Source organism: Apis laboriosa, unplaced genomic scaffold (genome assembly GCF_014066325.1).
Source record: "Apis laboriosa isolate Shangri-la unplaced genomic scaffold, ASM1406632v1 scaffold34_cov151, whole genome shotgun sequence".
Taxonomy (NCBI): domain Eukaryota; kingdom Metazoa; phylum Arthropoda; class Insecta; order Hymenoptera; family Apidae; genus Apis; species Apis laboriosa.
This window is the reverse complement of record NW_025222928.1, coordinates 8,594,557-8,608,590: the sequence shown is the minus strand read 5'-3', so window position 1 is coordinate 8,608,590 and position 14,034 is coordinate 8,594,557. Positions and strand designations below refer to the sequence as shown.

Genomic DNA, 14,034 nt, shown 5'->3' with positions numbered 1-14,034 from the left:
TACATACATACATATATACATATATATTTTTTTTGTTCAATATTCTTGTCAGAGAAATATTAAATACAAAGTTTGTAATTATAATTTAAACAGACAAAGAAAAAGAACATAATATAGAACATAATAAAGAACATAATATGTAATAATTTAAGGAACAAAATATTACAGTTCGCGAAAAAAAGTGTGTATTTTTGTGTTTTTACTTATGGGATTGAACCTTTTCCATGAAAAGGGGGATGAAGTGCAACAGGTAGAGATACTTGTTTTCCAACGGAATCTGGGTCACTTCTTCTCGCGAAACAATCGCGACACAGGTGTGAATACATATATTTCGTTCTTATTCGACTTATATCTTATATGTATAACTAGATATTCCTTAAACCAGATGTGAAAATGTTAAAGGTACGTTTCTAGACTAGAAATTAACTAGAAATTAACGAATGTAATACTCAATCCCCAAAACGCATGTTGAAATACTTGTTACGCATTTTCTGTAATGTCGATTCGTTTTCTGCTTTAAGAAAAGCTTAATATTTAAAAGTAAAGTGCATACGAAATTTCGATAAAAAAGATAACAATCTATTCGATGGGAATAATATTGAATTTTTACGATATATTATATTTAATAATTCATAGAAAAAAATAAAGGTTTATTCGTTTTGATTAATCAGAATTTGATTAATGATTAAGCAATAAAAATATTAAATTTAAAAAATTTAGATCTTAATTCTTAATAATAACATAATATCCGCGTATATAAAACGATAATTTTATTCTTGATACGTTCTTTCTTGTACTCCCCTTTATTTACCTCCCACTCACGCAGGTGTATAACGTATATAAGTACAATATAGCACGCTTTATCTTGAGAAATGTTTGTTTCTTTGCTCGTCTACAACCATTGTGTGGCTTTGTGTGCACAAAAAAGTTGAACTGACATCTCTAGAGGTATATAATCCAATGTCAAGCCTACGAATCGGCAGAAAGTGTCCGCGGATTATTCGTTGAAAATCGTTATATTTATGAATGACGTCGATGACGAACCATAAAAGTTAATTAATATTTTTTTTCCAAATTCTCAAATGTTAAGAAATAATCTTTAAGCATTGTTTAATTTGATCGAAAAAATTTATTAAAATTTAAATATATAGAAGAATCAAGTAAAAAGTATTAAGAAATGATCATTTTGAATGCTTTATCTTACCAATCTTATCATTTAATAGAATCTGTATCTGTATGATTGTAAAGTTATTCGTTTAAAATATTTAAAAAACTAAAAATCATTGATAACTAGTAACTAATTATCAAATAATTAATCATATCATTGATTTTAAAGATATATTTTCTAATTTTAAATAATAAATAATAAATAATATTTATGAGCAATAAAAAAGAAAAAGGTTTGTTAAATAATCAAGACACATTTATGAAAAAACGAATATAATATATTTTAGAAATTTAATTTTACAATAGGCAATTTTTCACGAGAACAATACCACAGATAAAAATAAAAGTCTCATCGACGTTTTATCAAAATATCTACGTGATATACGCACGTGATCATTTTATTTTTTTCAATAAACTATTATATATGTACAATGGAATGTTATCGATTTTAATAAATGACATGCAATAATTACCAAAATTTTAATTTTATACAGTGATTGGTATAAGTATACTTAATTATAAAATTATAAATATTTATGATTTTTCTTTTTTACAAAACACAAGAATAGTGATATTAATTAAACTTTAAAAAATGTACTAAACAATAATGTTACTAAAACATTATCTTAGATATACATAAATTTATTTGTACTTGAGTTTAAATTAATATACTTTTCTCTTTGACATTTTATCATTTATGAAACTTCTATCAATTTTCTTCCTATTTTAAATTATTCTTTAAATAGCATTAAAATACTATTGTCATAGTATATTAAAACTAAATCAATTAATAAGGCCGTTAATTATGAAAAAAAAATCGCATTGAAATATCACATTTTTAATATTTTTTTTTTCTATGATATTATTTTATGGCAGGACAATTATTATATTTCACATAATTAAAAATACAATTAAGATATTTCAATTTTGCAACTTTCTGTGGAATTTTCTCTTTGATTCATGAAAATCTTTTCAAATTGAATTACCTAAATTCTTATTATTTTCGATACACGTTAAAATCGGCTCATAAAACAAGATTTGTGCTACACATGTAGCCATCATAAGTTTATTTAGCACACAATCACTTATAAAATAGTATCTGTAAATTATTGTAAGTTCAGTCTTTGTAAAAAATCTCCTCAAAAGCTACTTTTTTGTTTCATCCGTCTGTTTTTTGTTTTTGGATACATTAACATATTTTTGCTTTACTCAAATGAAAAAAACAACAAAGTTTTCAGTTATTTTCCGTATCTTTGTTCACTTTTATTATATTTTTCCAACAGACATATAAAATCCTTTGCAGATAAACTAATGTGTAAAGGTAACATGCTGAAATAAAAAAATAAAACATTATTAAATATTAAATATAAAAATATTGAAATTTTCACAATAACTATAAAATATTCATGAAATAAACTTACTAAAATTCTGTTATTCGTGTTTGCCACGGTAAAACACCATATGTGGAACAAACACGGCCATAAATTATTCCTAAATCAGGATCCGGCATTTTTCGTGAATTTAATTTCTCATCGAGTAATTCGATATTTATTTCTTCCGGTTTAATTGTTCCTGTGATTACAGCTTCAGCTAATGTTTTTGTCAAGGATACTATTTCTTTTTTTCCATCTAGAGAGGACAATAAAAATATCCGCATTTTCGATTTAGAATCTATAAATTAAAAAAAAAAATCATTTAGAAAATTTGTAATATATTTGTGAATTATGAAAAGTTTATTCATGTAAAAAATGCACCAGTAATTCCATTTTGAGAGAATCCTGCATTTGATTTACTCCAATTGATATACTCCATTAAATCAGGTTGTCTTTTTGCAAGTTCGTATTTTAATAAATTTTCATTTCGGACTAGAAAACCTGTAACAACAAAATAGATATAATTTATATTTAGATATATAATAATTATAAACACAATATTGCTTAATATAATTATATAAATTATTTTTTTATATCATATCAAAAATTATATAATTAAATAAAAAAATTTATATTTTTCGATTTAATATTTTATAAAGATTAATGAATTTTTACTGTTATATTCTTTCCTTTATTAATTTAACAATAAATCAATAATAACACATATTTCTTAAATACATATTACATGTTTAAAATAAATTATATCAGCATATAATATTACACGTACATTAAATACGTCCTTGAGTCTAAATGACAAAATATTTTTGAACAAATTAATATTGTGTTGTTAATTTTAAACATATGCAAAATTAACTTAATTAATGTATTTTACAAAAATTCACTTTTATGAAATGAAAAATATTTATTTTTACGAAATATTTATAATTTATGAAAAAATATTATTATAATTTAATATTTTTTTTATAATTTATATTTAAATTTTTAGAATTTTGAAAAATTAATACATTATATTTTATTATTTAATTTTCAACAAAATATTTTTATATTTCTTAATATATTTTTTTTATGGATATAGTATGTTTCATAATAATATAAGTTTAATTAATAATAAAACAATCAATAGTTTATGCTTTATGATATATATATATTTATAAAAAATAATATTTTTATAATATATTGTTTGTGAAAATAAATATATTATTAAAATAAATACTTTATAACAAAGTTATAACAAAATTTTATAAAAATGTTACATCATTATTATCATAAAATAAGATACAAATTTTATAATAATTATTTTTCTTAAATATTAAATTTTAAATTGTAATAAATTATGTTGAAAAAATTAAAAATATTTACAAATAAAAAAATTAATGTTAGGAAAACTAAAGAATAAAATTGTTTCGATTTTGAGGTTAGAATAATATACGAGATAAATATGTACAAAAATATTATTAATATTAAAATATGTCAACTATTTATATAATCATTATAGAATTATAAATCTAATTAAATTGAAATATGTTAATTTATTAAAACTTAAAATATTAGATAAGTTTAAAATAAGATATAAATCATGAAGTATACTAAACTTATTGAAACATTCTTTTTATATCTTTTGTCGATAAATAATGATATACTAACTACTTTCTACTTTGTTTACATTTACATTCTTCTAAAATCAATATGAAAATGATAGATCTTAAAAGATTGATATAATATTTCTTTCTTAGCATTATATCTACTTATCATAAATGAATTTAAAATTCATTTCGATTATATTCGTTCAATAAATTTATATTAAAACAAAATAGCAACAAAAATTAAATATAGAAAATAAAATACAATCATAGAAAACTAATAAACAAAAATGAACGTTACCACTGATGTCAAAGAAACTGATGTAAGATATACCAAGGGTATAACACCATCTAATAATTCGTATACAATCGAAAATAGTGTTCTCCTTCGCGCCGAAAACGATCACTATATGTCTTGGTAGCTTTTTCATCTTGTTCGCGGCACGCGTCAGTATTTCGATCTCTGTCCTTAAGTTTTCACCGTACCATATTTCGATAAACTTACGATGAAGGATCATACAGCAATTATAAAACGCGGCAAATAAGTCACATGAAAAGTGGATTAGTATTAGTAACATGCGAAATACCGTGAACATTATATCGTCCAGTGACCGTCCGGTCTATAGAACATAATCACGCGGAACTAGTTGATAAAAGGTTTTCAAAACTACCCGGGGAACGTCACGAGGAGGTTCATATACTTAATTACTGATCCGTCTAGCAGACGGTCACCTCACGTGCACCTGCTTATGCCGGATGACATACGCACTCTTCTGTCGACAAGAAACACTAAACACAGTATGTCGGCCGCTAAATTATAAGCCCATTTCACGTGGTCTAGTTACTTTATATGTTATCATTTCCTATTATTGTATAATAGTTGTAATCATATATATATAATATATATATATAATATGAATAGATAATAATATAATTTTAGATAATTGAAAATAATGTATTTTTTATCTAAATAACAGTAAAAGTAAAAATTGATATATGATTAACTTTTTATGCTAGTAACAATATATAAAAAATGAGGTTATTTAACAATAAGTTTTCGATATTAATGGTGATTGTTTAGATAAATAATACATAGTCAGAAGAATTGATGAAAATAAAATATATTTGATATTAATTATTTATTAATTTTTAAATTAATGCAATATACATTGAAATAAAATTATAAAAGATAGAAAAATTATATGATAAAAATAAACTAATAGTATTTTTAATAAGCTGTAATTATAAAAAAAACTAATGACAAAACTTTAATTTGTTATTTTCTTTAAGATATGTGTACAGCAATTGTTTTTAATTTTTAGGTTATGTTTAACTTCAATCACTAGTACTGACTTTCATTTTTTTAAATATGATGTACATTATCATAAAAATTATTTTATTTTAAAAAATGTTTAAAATATATTCATATAAATTGAAAATATTAAACTAAACTCACAAATTTGAATTTTATATAAAATTTATTTTAAATTATATTAATTTTATAAAAAAAAATAATGTTGGTATTTGTGTATTTTATAGCATCATTGCAATTTGAAATTTTCAAAATATTGGCTTGTGAATTATATAATAATTTATTTTTTGCATTCGTACTCGTAACTATTTTAGTACGAAAAATTTTCTTCGATTTTTTTCAAAATCATTGGAATCTAACTACTAGTTTTTTTTATTATTTTTCACATTATTTATATATCAAAACGAAAATAATAAAAGAGATTTCATTTAAATTTTTACATTACTGTAAACTTTACGTTAAGATAGAACTTTCGTTAAGATAGCAGCGATGTTGCCATATATTCAATATAGTTATGATTACACGACATCATTTTATGTTAATGTATTGAATAACAGCGAGTTTAAATATCTAGGGATATTATATAGGAATATTTTCATTTCGTTAATTTCAACTTTCATAGGTTAAGCACGTGGTTTTAGTTTACGTTTACACAATCTTATAATACTTATCTTTAAATTAAAAAGAAATTCAATGTCATTTTTTTAGTAATTGCAATATAAAAGAATGTCATTCCGAGGTCGTGGAGGTGGATTTGGAAGAGGTGGAGGATTTCGTAGTGGAAGAGGCGGAGGAGGATTTCGAGGAGGACGCAATAATGATAGAAATGGAAGAGGGTAATTATTAATTTTCATTAAACAAACTATTAAATGTAATATGTAACTACAATTTTAATTTATATATTATAGTTTTGATCAAGGACCACCAGAACATGTAACTCCATTAGGTCATTTCACATGGACAGTTCAAGACGATTTAGTAGCTAAAGTAGATATAGAACAAGTACCTTTTTTTAATGCTCCAATTTATACAGAAAACAAACAACAAATTGGAAAAATAGATGAAATATTTGGCAATATCAGAGATTATTATGTATCTATAAAACTATCAGAAAATATAAAAGCATCCAGTTTTCAAAAAGACACACAGGTATGATTTATAATAATTTTTTGCATATAAATTGAAATTATTTATTTTATTGATTATTATTACTATGTTTCATTGTAGCTGTTTATAGATCCAGCAAAGTTATTACCTTTACAAAGATTTTTACCTAAACCTCCTGGATCAGTTCAAAAGAGAGGAGGTGGAGGTGGCCGAGGAATGAAAAAAGGTAGTGGAGGACATAGTGGTGGCCGAGGAGGAAGTAGACCATCTTTTGGGCGTGGTGGTTTTGGAAAAGGAGGTGGTGGCGGTTTTAAAGGACGTGGAGGAGGAGGAGGATTTGGTAGGAACCGTGGAAAAGGAAAATGGTAGAAAATTGAAAACTACAATAGATTTTTATGCAAAGACACATTTAGTGATAAGAATTTCTTAATTTTATTAAAAAGACTAAAATGTAAATAACATTTAAGATACAAATAAAAAAACAATGAATACAATGTACGATTTATTTACACCAAAACTTTGTTAAATATTATTTATCATTTCTATTTTCATATGTAATAATAATAAATCATACATGTTATATACATTATTGAATATATTTAACAGAAAAAAATATTTTCTAAACTTATACTTCACCACTTATACTTCATCAAATTTGATATGCTTCCCAAGTTCTTTTTCTGCTTTCTTTAATAATTTATTTCTTCCTCTTTGTTTAACTTTAACTTTTTTATTCAATTTTTCTTCTCTGTCATGCAAGATTTTATCCCAATACATTTTTTCTTCATCACCTACAAAATAATAAAAAAAAAAATTTTCTATTAAATTATGTTTCTGTTAAAAAAAAATATCTTACCTTCTAATATTGTTATATGTTTCTCTTCACCAAATTTTTGTGTAAATATCTGTGCAGCTTCAGCTGTTTCACATCTTACGTAAATAAGACAAGAACCATCTTCAACATCTATATATTTTATAGAATTATTATTTTTTAATTCCATCTGTAAAAAAATATAAAATATATAAAAAAATTATATATTTATATTTTATTTTTTATGCTCATATTATATTTTTATAATGTATATACCTTTAAACTTTTTGAATCTGTACATGGTTTATCCATTTCAATTTTGACTATAACTCCAGGTATGAACGAGAAACGACATGCAGTTATATTTGGTTTATTCCCTTTGTCTTTTTCATCATTTTCTTCTCTTTCAGGTTTATTTTTTTCATAATTTGACCATTGATATCTTGTTTTTCTTAAATGTTGTTTAAGCTGCTTCATTTTACTTCTCTGTAATTCTAAATATTTATTCCTAAGATATTTCCAATTTTTTTTAGCCATCACTTGTAATCCTATGCTATAACTAAAATCTTCTATTTTATTTCGCTTTTTTCGTTTTTTTCTTTTTTTCTTCTTTTCATTTTCATTTTCTTCAATATTTGCATTAGTACTCTCATCAATTATCATTTGTTCATTTTCATCACAATTATCTAATATTTGTTTTTCAATTGTAGATACATTCTTAAATTTATTTAATTTTCTTGGTAATTCTTCTAAAGAAACATCACTTTGTTTTTCACTATTTGATATGTCTTCTAAGAAAGCATCATTTTGTTTTCCATCATTTAATGTATCTTCTAAAAAAGCATTATTTTGTTTTTGATCATTTAATTCTATTTCTTTGTTGTATACATCATTAGAATATTTAGGCTTTTTTTTTTTATTTTTTATTAATTCATTATTTATTTGTTTTTCTTTTTCAATTGATTGTTCAGTATTCATATGTTTTCTTTTTTTTGCTTTTTTTTTATTGTTATTTTCATGATTTTCTAAAACATCATTAGTGTTCATATTTTCCTGTTTTTTAATATTTTTATCCATTTCAACGTCTTGTAATTTTTCATTATCAATAGCATTTTCAATGCACTCATTTTTTTCATATAACTTTGTTTGATTTGATTTTACTTTTTTTTCTGTATCATCAAATGTAGTAATACTTAAAAGTTCATCAGGAGCTGTGTGAGATGGTAAGAGACAGCCTTTTTTTTCAAATGCCTAAAATATTATTAATTTTGTAATATAAAATTTATTATTCTATAATAAATTTATATTTCTCTTACCTTTAAACATTTTTTAGCACTTTGAGGTATATCAAATTCTACAAATGCAAAACCTTTTATCTTTTTATTATTTTTAAATCGTGGAATAGAAATATATACAACTTGACCATATTGAGAAAATATTGAACTTAAAGTTTCATGATCTGAATCTGGAGGTAAATTTTGTACGTAAACTGTACATTCATCTATATTTTCTCTTGATATTATTGGTGTTATACGTCGAATTTTTGTTCCATCTTCAGATAAAGATAACATTTTAGATGTTTCTACAGCTTTAGCTATTCTGTTTGAATCAGTAGTTAATTCTTTTATTCTATTAAAGCTTAGAAAAACATTCAAATCAATATCTGAAATATTTTAAAATAGATTTTAAAATAAATTTTTAAAATCTTATATAATATTTCTTATAATAATTTTACAAATCTTACATGAATCCTCCTTAAGTAAGTTACTTAAAAATCTATCTTTACTTAGATTTGCATCACTAAAATAAAATTCCATTTGTTTGAGTATTGCAGCATGCAATGCCTTTTTTCTAAGTCTAGGTTTTCCTCTGGAAATGTTTGTAATCTTGTTAACTGTTTTTAAACGCGAATCTTCTATTGATTTTTGCACTTGTGGTACAGGAATTCTTTCTGAATCTAGTTCTATATCAGATTGTTGTTCTTCCATCACCATTGTTATTAATAAATTTATAAAAGTAATTTTGAACAACTACGTATAATTTTTTTCTGTCACCAAGTATCTACAAATTCATTTTTAACATATAAATTTCAACTTTCATTAAACAATTTTTTTAATATATTTTTTAAAATTAAAATAATACAATTTTTTAATATACTACAAGAAACGTTTTACATAAAAGAATAAAATTTCTTACACACAATCCGAATTGTAAACGTTTCCCGGTCGAGAAACCTCGTAAACATAGAACCATATAAATTGTAGTTAGATTATCCAACGAAATAGTGTTTATATTAAATTATTTTTAATAGTATTTTAGAATTATAAATTTATAGGGAATTTATTTTGGTATTTTAAGAATCATAAATTTTCATGTTTTAATACTATAATTATTCACATAAAAGATATTCACATATATATGTATATATATATATTTGTAAAAAATAAATTGATATATTCGAATATATAGATTTTTTAATAAAAGTTTAAATATTTATATTAATATAATTTTATACATTTCAAAAAAATATTTTTATTGAGTTTGTTTCTTTAGTTGATTAACTAGTTAATGGTAGCCACCTTTGATGTGTATGATCATTGAACTGAACTGCTCAAGAAACTCAAGTCATTCACTAATTCGTATGTTTAGTTGCAATTAATTGTTAAGATTATATTAAATAATGGATGATATGGGTATTATTCTACCAGATAAGGTATCTAATATATGCATTTTTATTCATATTTTCTGTTTTAAAATTAAGGAAAAGAATGATTGAAAATTATATTTAAATTTAAAATTATATAACCTCAATTTTTATTCAGTTTAATTTGTTTGTTTAATTATTTATTAATAAATTTTTTAAATTCTTTTTAATTAAGGATGTTGGAGAAATGGAATGCAAACCTGTAATTGGACATTATACAGGTGCTGGTGATGAATTGGATGTTGAAGATCTTTATACCAAGTATAAGGTAAAAAAATTTGATGTTGGTAAAAAAATTGGTAAAAAAATTAATAAAAAAATATTTTTTTTATATATTTATTAATTTACATAAATATATTTAATTGATATATAATAAGAATTTTGTATTTTATAGAAATTACAAAGAATGTTAGAATTTCTTGAAGTTCAAGAAGAATATATCAAAGATGAGCAACGTAATCTGAAAAAAGAATATTTACATGCTCAAGAGGAAGTAAAACGCATACAAAGTGTACCTTTAGTTATTGGACAATTCTTAGAAGCTGTAGACCAAAATACTGGTATTGTAGGTTCTACTACAGGCTCAAATTATTATGTACGGATTTTATCTACAATTGATAGAGAATTGTTAAAACCATCTGCTAGTGTAGCTCTACATAAACATAGTAATGCTTTAGTAGATGTTTTACCACCAGAAGCTGATTCAAGTATTTCAATGTTGCAAGCAGGTATTTAATTATTATTATTTAAATCATAATAAATTATTATTATTGATGCAACAAAAGATTATTTTTAATACATATTTTTATATATTTTTAAGATGAAAAACCTGATATTCAATATAGCGATATTGGTGGTATGGATATGCAAAAACAAGAGATTAGAGAAGCAGTAGAACTACCTTTAACTCATTTTGAGTTGTATAAGCAAATTGGAATTGATCCACCAAGGGGCGTATTAATGTATGGTCCTCCTGGATGTGGTAAAACCATGCTTGCAAAAGCTGTAGCTAGACATACTACTGGTATATATAATATTTTTAATATCATATATTTTAAGAATATCTGATTAAACGGTATACTTAACTTCTTATAACTTAGTACAATTAATATTTTTTTAGCTGCATTTATTCGTGTAGTAGGATCAGAATTTGTACAGAAATATTTAGGTGAAGGGCCAAGAATGGTGAGAGATGTCTTCCGTTTAGCTAAAGAAAATTCACCAGCTATAATTTTTGTTGATGAAATTGATGCTATAGCTACAAAAAGATTTGACGCTCAGACTGGTGCTGATCGTGAAGTGCAACGTATTCTTTTGGAATTGCTAAATCAAATGGATGGTTTTGATCAAACTACTAATGTTAAAGTTATAATGGCAACGAATAGGTAAAATTTTTATTTTTATTTCTACTTTTGAATATATAAAAACTAATTTAAATAAAATAATTTATATATATTTTTAGAGCTGATACATTAGATCCTGCATTATTACGTCCTGGCAGATTAGATAGAAAAATTGAATTTCCTTTGCCTGATCGCCGTCAAAAACGTTTAATTTTTTCAACAATTACTGCAAAAATGAATTTGAGTGAAGAGGTAGATCTTGAAGATTATGTTGCGCGACCAGATAGAATTTCTGGTGCTGATATTAATGCAATTTGCCAAGAAGCAGGAATGCATGCGGTTCGTGAGAATCGATACATAGTCTTAGCAAAAGATTTTGAAAAGGGTTATAAGAATAATATTAAAAAGGATGAATCTGAACATGAATTCTACAAGTAATCAGCAAGAAACTGTGTTATTATGTGTCACATTTTATGACCATATATGTATTTGCAAATTTATGTATTGCTATAAATCTAATAATCAATATATGTTTATAAAAATTTGTCTTATCAATTTATATATTCTTATATTATATATATATTGTATTACTATATATTTGATTTTTAAAAATTATCTACAAATGAATATTTGAAAATTTATGGATAATAATGATATAAAATTTTATCGTGTGTAATTGATCTATTTAAAATTATAAACCATTTTTAAGTAAGATATTAATTTTAAATTAAATAACTAGTTTTTCATATTTTAGAATTTATTGAAACAATATTACACTAGAATTTATCGAAATATTGCATGAGATAGAATTAATAGAATTATTCTAGTTCTTTTAATGATCAAATAATGACAAACATAGTTCTGGTAGTGTATCACGAAATGTTATGAATTGCAATTTTATCGATGTTTAATATAATTCAATTGATTTATTTTCAAATATAGTGACAAATATCGCTATATATCACATAAAAGTAATTTATTTTATCTATTCACTATCATATTTTTATGTCAATTGATATTAAGATCGTAATCATAACCTAAATATCAAATAATAAATAATATATTTTAAATTTTAAAATATCTTCTTATAATTTTAATAATATTATAAAATATTATTATAATGAATCTACCACGAATATTAATAATAAGCACAGAAAAAGGAAAAGCTAATGAAATTGCTATAAGTAAGTTGAAATTTCGATATCTCTCGCATTTTAATATTAATTTGACAAGTTTAATAAAGTAACTTTTTTAAAATAAAAGTATGCATGAGAATTATTTTGTAGTGATTTCTTATTTTTATGTGTTATATATTTTATAGATATAGGAGGAGAAAAATTATCTAACCAAGATCACTTTGATTATTATTTATGGAATATTCAAAATAAATATTACAAAGCACAGGTATTGATATGTGTTATAGAAAATTCTTCTCAAGATATTTCAATCAATGATGTGGAAGCATTGATTGTACATCATAATCCACAGACAGTAAGATATTTAAATTTTAAATAGAATCTTTAACAGAGCAAATGATTTTTAGTTTTGATTTCTTTAGGAAAATGCAGATCAGAATTTAAAAGAATGGTCATCTTTGATTGCTTCTTTAGCAGAAGTAGAAGTATTACTATTTTCTTGTAATTTTATAATAGATACTGTTATTAGAAACAAAGGTATATAAAAATAATAATCGATATATAAATGTTATAAAGTAATGAAATATTAAATATGTGTTTATAATATTTTAGTGATAAAATGGTGTCTACAAAATAGATTTGAATTAATTGAATTAAATAGACCTGATATAGATGCTTCAGAAGCTGATTCAGAAAATAACAAATATGGTATTGAGAGAATTATTGAAGCTTTACATGCTCATATGTGGCCAAATATGACACTTAAAGGTTTTCAACAAAAATTTGGATCATAAATGTTTAAACTAAATTAGCTACATTAAAAAGCTGTTATTTTATAAATATAAATACTTATTTATTAATTGTAAATATTTACAATTTATATTAATTTTATAGGAAAACCATCAGATATGGAAGAGCGAAATCCTGATATGAATAAAGTTGAAGAACAATTTGGGAAAATTGAATTAAATCAAGATTCTACAGAAACATTGCCAATAGAAAATATGTTAGGTAAGTTGAACAAAAATTTATCATAAATTTTTATTTTAGTGTATTTACATTATATATTATTTGTTTCAGATGGAATTATGGGTGAAGAAAATACAGATTTTGGAGAATTGTTTAGTCAATTAAGGGCTATGAAAGAACATGCAGCATTATTACCAACTAATCAAAGACGTATAGCAGCTGAACAATTAGTCACTGCTTTCTGGAAAGCAATGGGTGGTGATCCATCAGAAATGGAAGATTAATCTACATATTTATTTTATAATGCATACAAATTCATATTAGAAACATTTTATCTTAGTATTTTTATTTGGATTTGATATGTTAATTTTCAAGAACAAAACAGCAAAAATATTGTTAGATAATTATAAAATTTTAAAAATTACTTAAATGAAAAATGAACATAAAATTATAGTAAAATAAAATTTAACGTAAATTTATAATTAAGTAAAAATTAACGTAAAGTTATGAT

General features: G+C 23.3%; 5 protein-coding genes across 6 annotated transcripts; 3 read left to right on the top strand and 2 right to left on the bottom strand.

Moving 5' to 3' along the window:
• Positions 1–1,984: 1,984 nt before the first annotated feature.
• Positions 1,985–4,891, bottom strand: LOC122714670 (dehydrodolichyl diphosphate synthase complex subunit Nus1). Its single transcript, XM_043936213.1, has 4 exons — positions 4,443–4,891; positions 2,922–3,041; positions 2,589–2,838; positions 1,985–2,496 (listed from the first exon to the last, which is right to left on the bottom strand). The coding sequence occupies exons 1-4, from the start codon at positions 4,735–4,737 to the stop codon at positions 2,406–2,408; spliced, it is 756 nt and encodes a 251-aa protein (XP_043792148.1). The 5' UTR covers positions 4,738–4,891; the 3' UTR covers positions 1,985–2,405.
• Positions 4,807–7,048, top strand: LOC122714671 (H/ACA ribonucleoprotein complex subunit 1). 2 transcript variants are annotated; one of them, XM_043936215.1, is made up of 4 exons: positions 4,807–4,939; positions 6,162–6,289; positions 6,362–6,602; positions 6,681–7,048. In XM_043936215.1, the coding sequence occupies exons 2-4, from the start codon at positions 6,180–6,182 to the stop codon at positions 6,927–6,929; spliced, it is 600 nt and encodes a 199-aa protein (XP_043792150.1). In that variant the 5' UTR covers positions 4,807–4,939; positions 6,162–6,179; the 3' UTR covers positions 6,930–7,048. The 2 variants fall into 2 exon arrangements, with proteins under 2 accessions (XP_043792150.1, XP_043792149.1); XM_043936214.1 differs by lacking the exon at positions 4,807–4,939 and having other exon boundaries at positions 6,094–6,289.
• Positions 7,049–7,190: 142 nt separating this feature from the next.
• Positions 7,191–9,692, bottom strand: LOC122714669 (la-related protein 7). Its single transcript, XM_043936212.1, has 6 exons — positions 9,568–9,692; positions 9,116–9,432; positions 8,688–9,034; positions 7,648–8,622; positions 7,417–7,561; positions 7,191–7,351 (listed from the first exon to the last, which is right to left on the bottom strand). The coding sequence occupies exons 2-6, from the start codon at positions 9,363–9,365 to the stop codon at positions 7,200–7,202; spliced, it is 1,869 nt and encodes a 622-aa protein (XP_043792147.1). The 5' UTR covers positions 9,366–9,432; positions 9,568–9,692; the 3' UTR covers positions 7,191–7,199.
• A 236-nt stretch (positions 9,693–9,928) lies between these two features.
• Positions 9,929–11,960, top strand: LOC122714829 (26S proteasome regulatory subunit 6B). The gene is made up of 6 exons (XM_043936521.1): positions 9,929–10,084; positions 10,251–10,343; positions 10,470–10,803; positions 10,896–11,099; positions 11,196–11,460; positions 11,538–11,960. Exons 1-6 carry the CDS (start codon positions 10,052–10,054, stop codon positions 11,854–11,856), a joined length of 1,248 nt encoding a protein of 415 aa, XP_043792456.1. The 5' UTR covers positions 9,929–10,051; the 3' UTR covers positions 11,857–11,960.
• A 339-nt stretch (positions 11,961–12,299) lies between these two features.
• On the top strand, positions 12,300–13,934 carry LOC122715098 (alpha- and gamma-adaptin-binding protein p34-like). Its single transcript, XM_043937025.1, has 6 exons — positions 12,300–12,602; positions 12,740–12,909; positions 12,977–13,091; positions 13,167–13,322; positions 13,449–13,565; positions 13,635–13,934. Exons 1-6 carry the CDS (start codon positions 12,539–12,541, stop codon positions 13,805–13,807), a joined length of 795 nt encoding a protein of 264 aa, XP_043792960.1. The 5' UTR covers positions 12,300–12,538; the 3' UTR covers positions 13,808–13,934.
• Positions 13,935–14,034: the final 100 nt, after the last annotated feature.

Coding starts and splice junctions, on each gene's coding strand:
- LOC122715098 (XM_043937025.1), top strand. CDS start 12,539: ATGAATCTACCACGAATATTAATAATAAGCACAGAAAAAGGAAAAGCT. Junction 12,910..12,976: donor TACATCATAATCCACAGACA/GTAAGATATTTA, acceptor TGATTTCTTTAG/GAAAATGCAGATCAGAATTT. Junction 13,092..13,166: donor TACTGTTATTAGAAACAAAG/GTATATAAAAAT, acceptor ATAATATTTTAG/TGATAAAATGGTGTCTACAA.
- LOC122714670 (XM_043936213.1), bottom strand. CDS start 4,737: ATGTTCACGGTATTTCGCATGTTACTAATACTAATCCACTTTTCATGT. Junction 2,839..2,921: donor CTCTCAAAATGGAATTACTG/GTGCATTTTTTA, acceptor TTTAATTTATAG/ATTCTAAATCGAAAATGCGG. Junction 2,497..2,588: donor ACACGAATAACAGAATTTTA/GTAAGTTTATTT, acceptor TTTTTATTTCAG/CATGTTACCTTTACACATTA.
- LOC122714669 (XM_043936212.1), bottom strand. CDS start 9,365: ATGGTGATGGAAGAACAACAATCTGATATAGAACTAGATTCAGAAAGA. Junction 9,035..9,115: donor CTTACTTAAGGAGGATTCAT/GTAAGATTTGTA, acceptor AAAATATTTCAG/ATATTGATTTGAATGTTTTT. Junction 7,562..7,647: donor CAGATTCAAAAAGTTTAAAG/GTATATACATTA, acceptor ATTTTTTTACAG/ATGGAATTAAAAAATAATAA.
- LOC122714671 (XM_043936215.1), top strand. CDS start 6,180: ATGTCATTCCGAGGTCGTGGAGGTGGATTTGGAAGAGGTGGAGGATTT. Junction 6,290..6,361: donor AATGATAGAAATGGAAGAGG/GTAATTATTAAT, acceptor TATATATTATAG/TTTTGATCAAGGACCACCAG. Junction 6,603..6,680: donor GTTTTCAAAAAGACACACAG/GTATGATTTATA, acceptor GTTTCATTGTAG/CTGTTTATAGATCCAGCAAA.
- LOC122714829 (XM_043936521.1), top strand. CDS start 10,052: ATGGATGATATGGGTATTATTCTACCAGATAAG. Junction 11,100..11,195: donor TGTAGCTAGACATACTACTG/GTATATATAATA, acceptor ATATTTTTTTAG/CTGCATTTATTCGTGTAGTA. Junction 11,461..11,537: donor GTTATAATGGCAACGAATAG/GTAAAATTTTTA, acceptor ATATATTTTTAG/AGCTGATACATTAGATCCTG.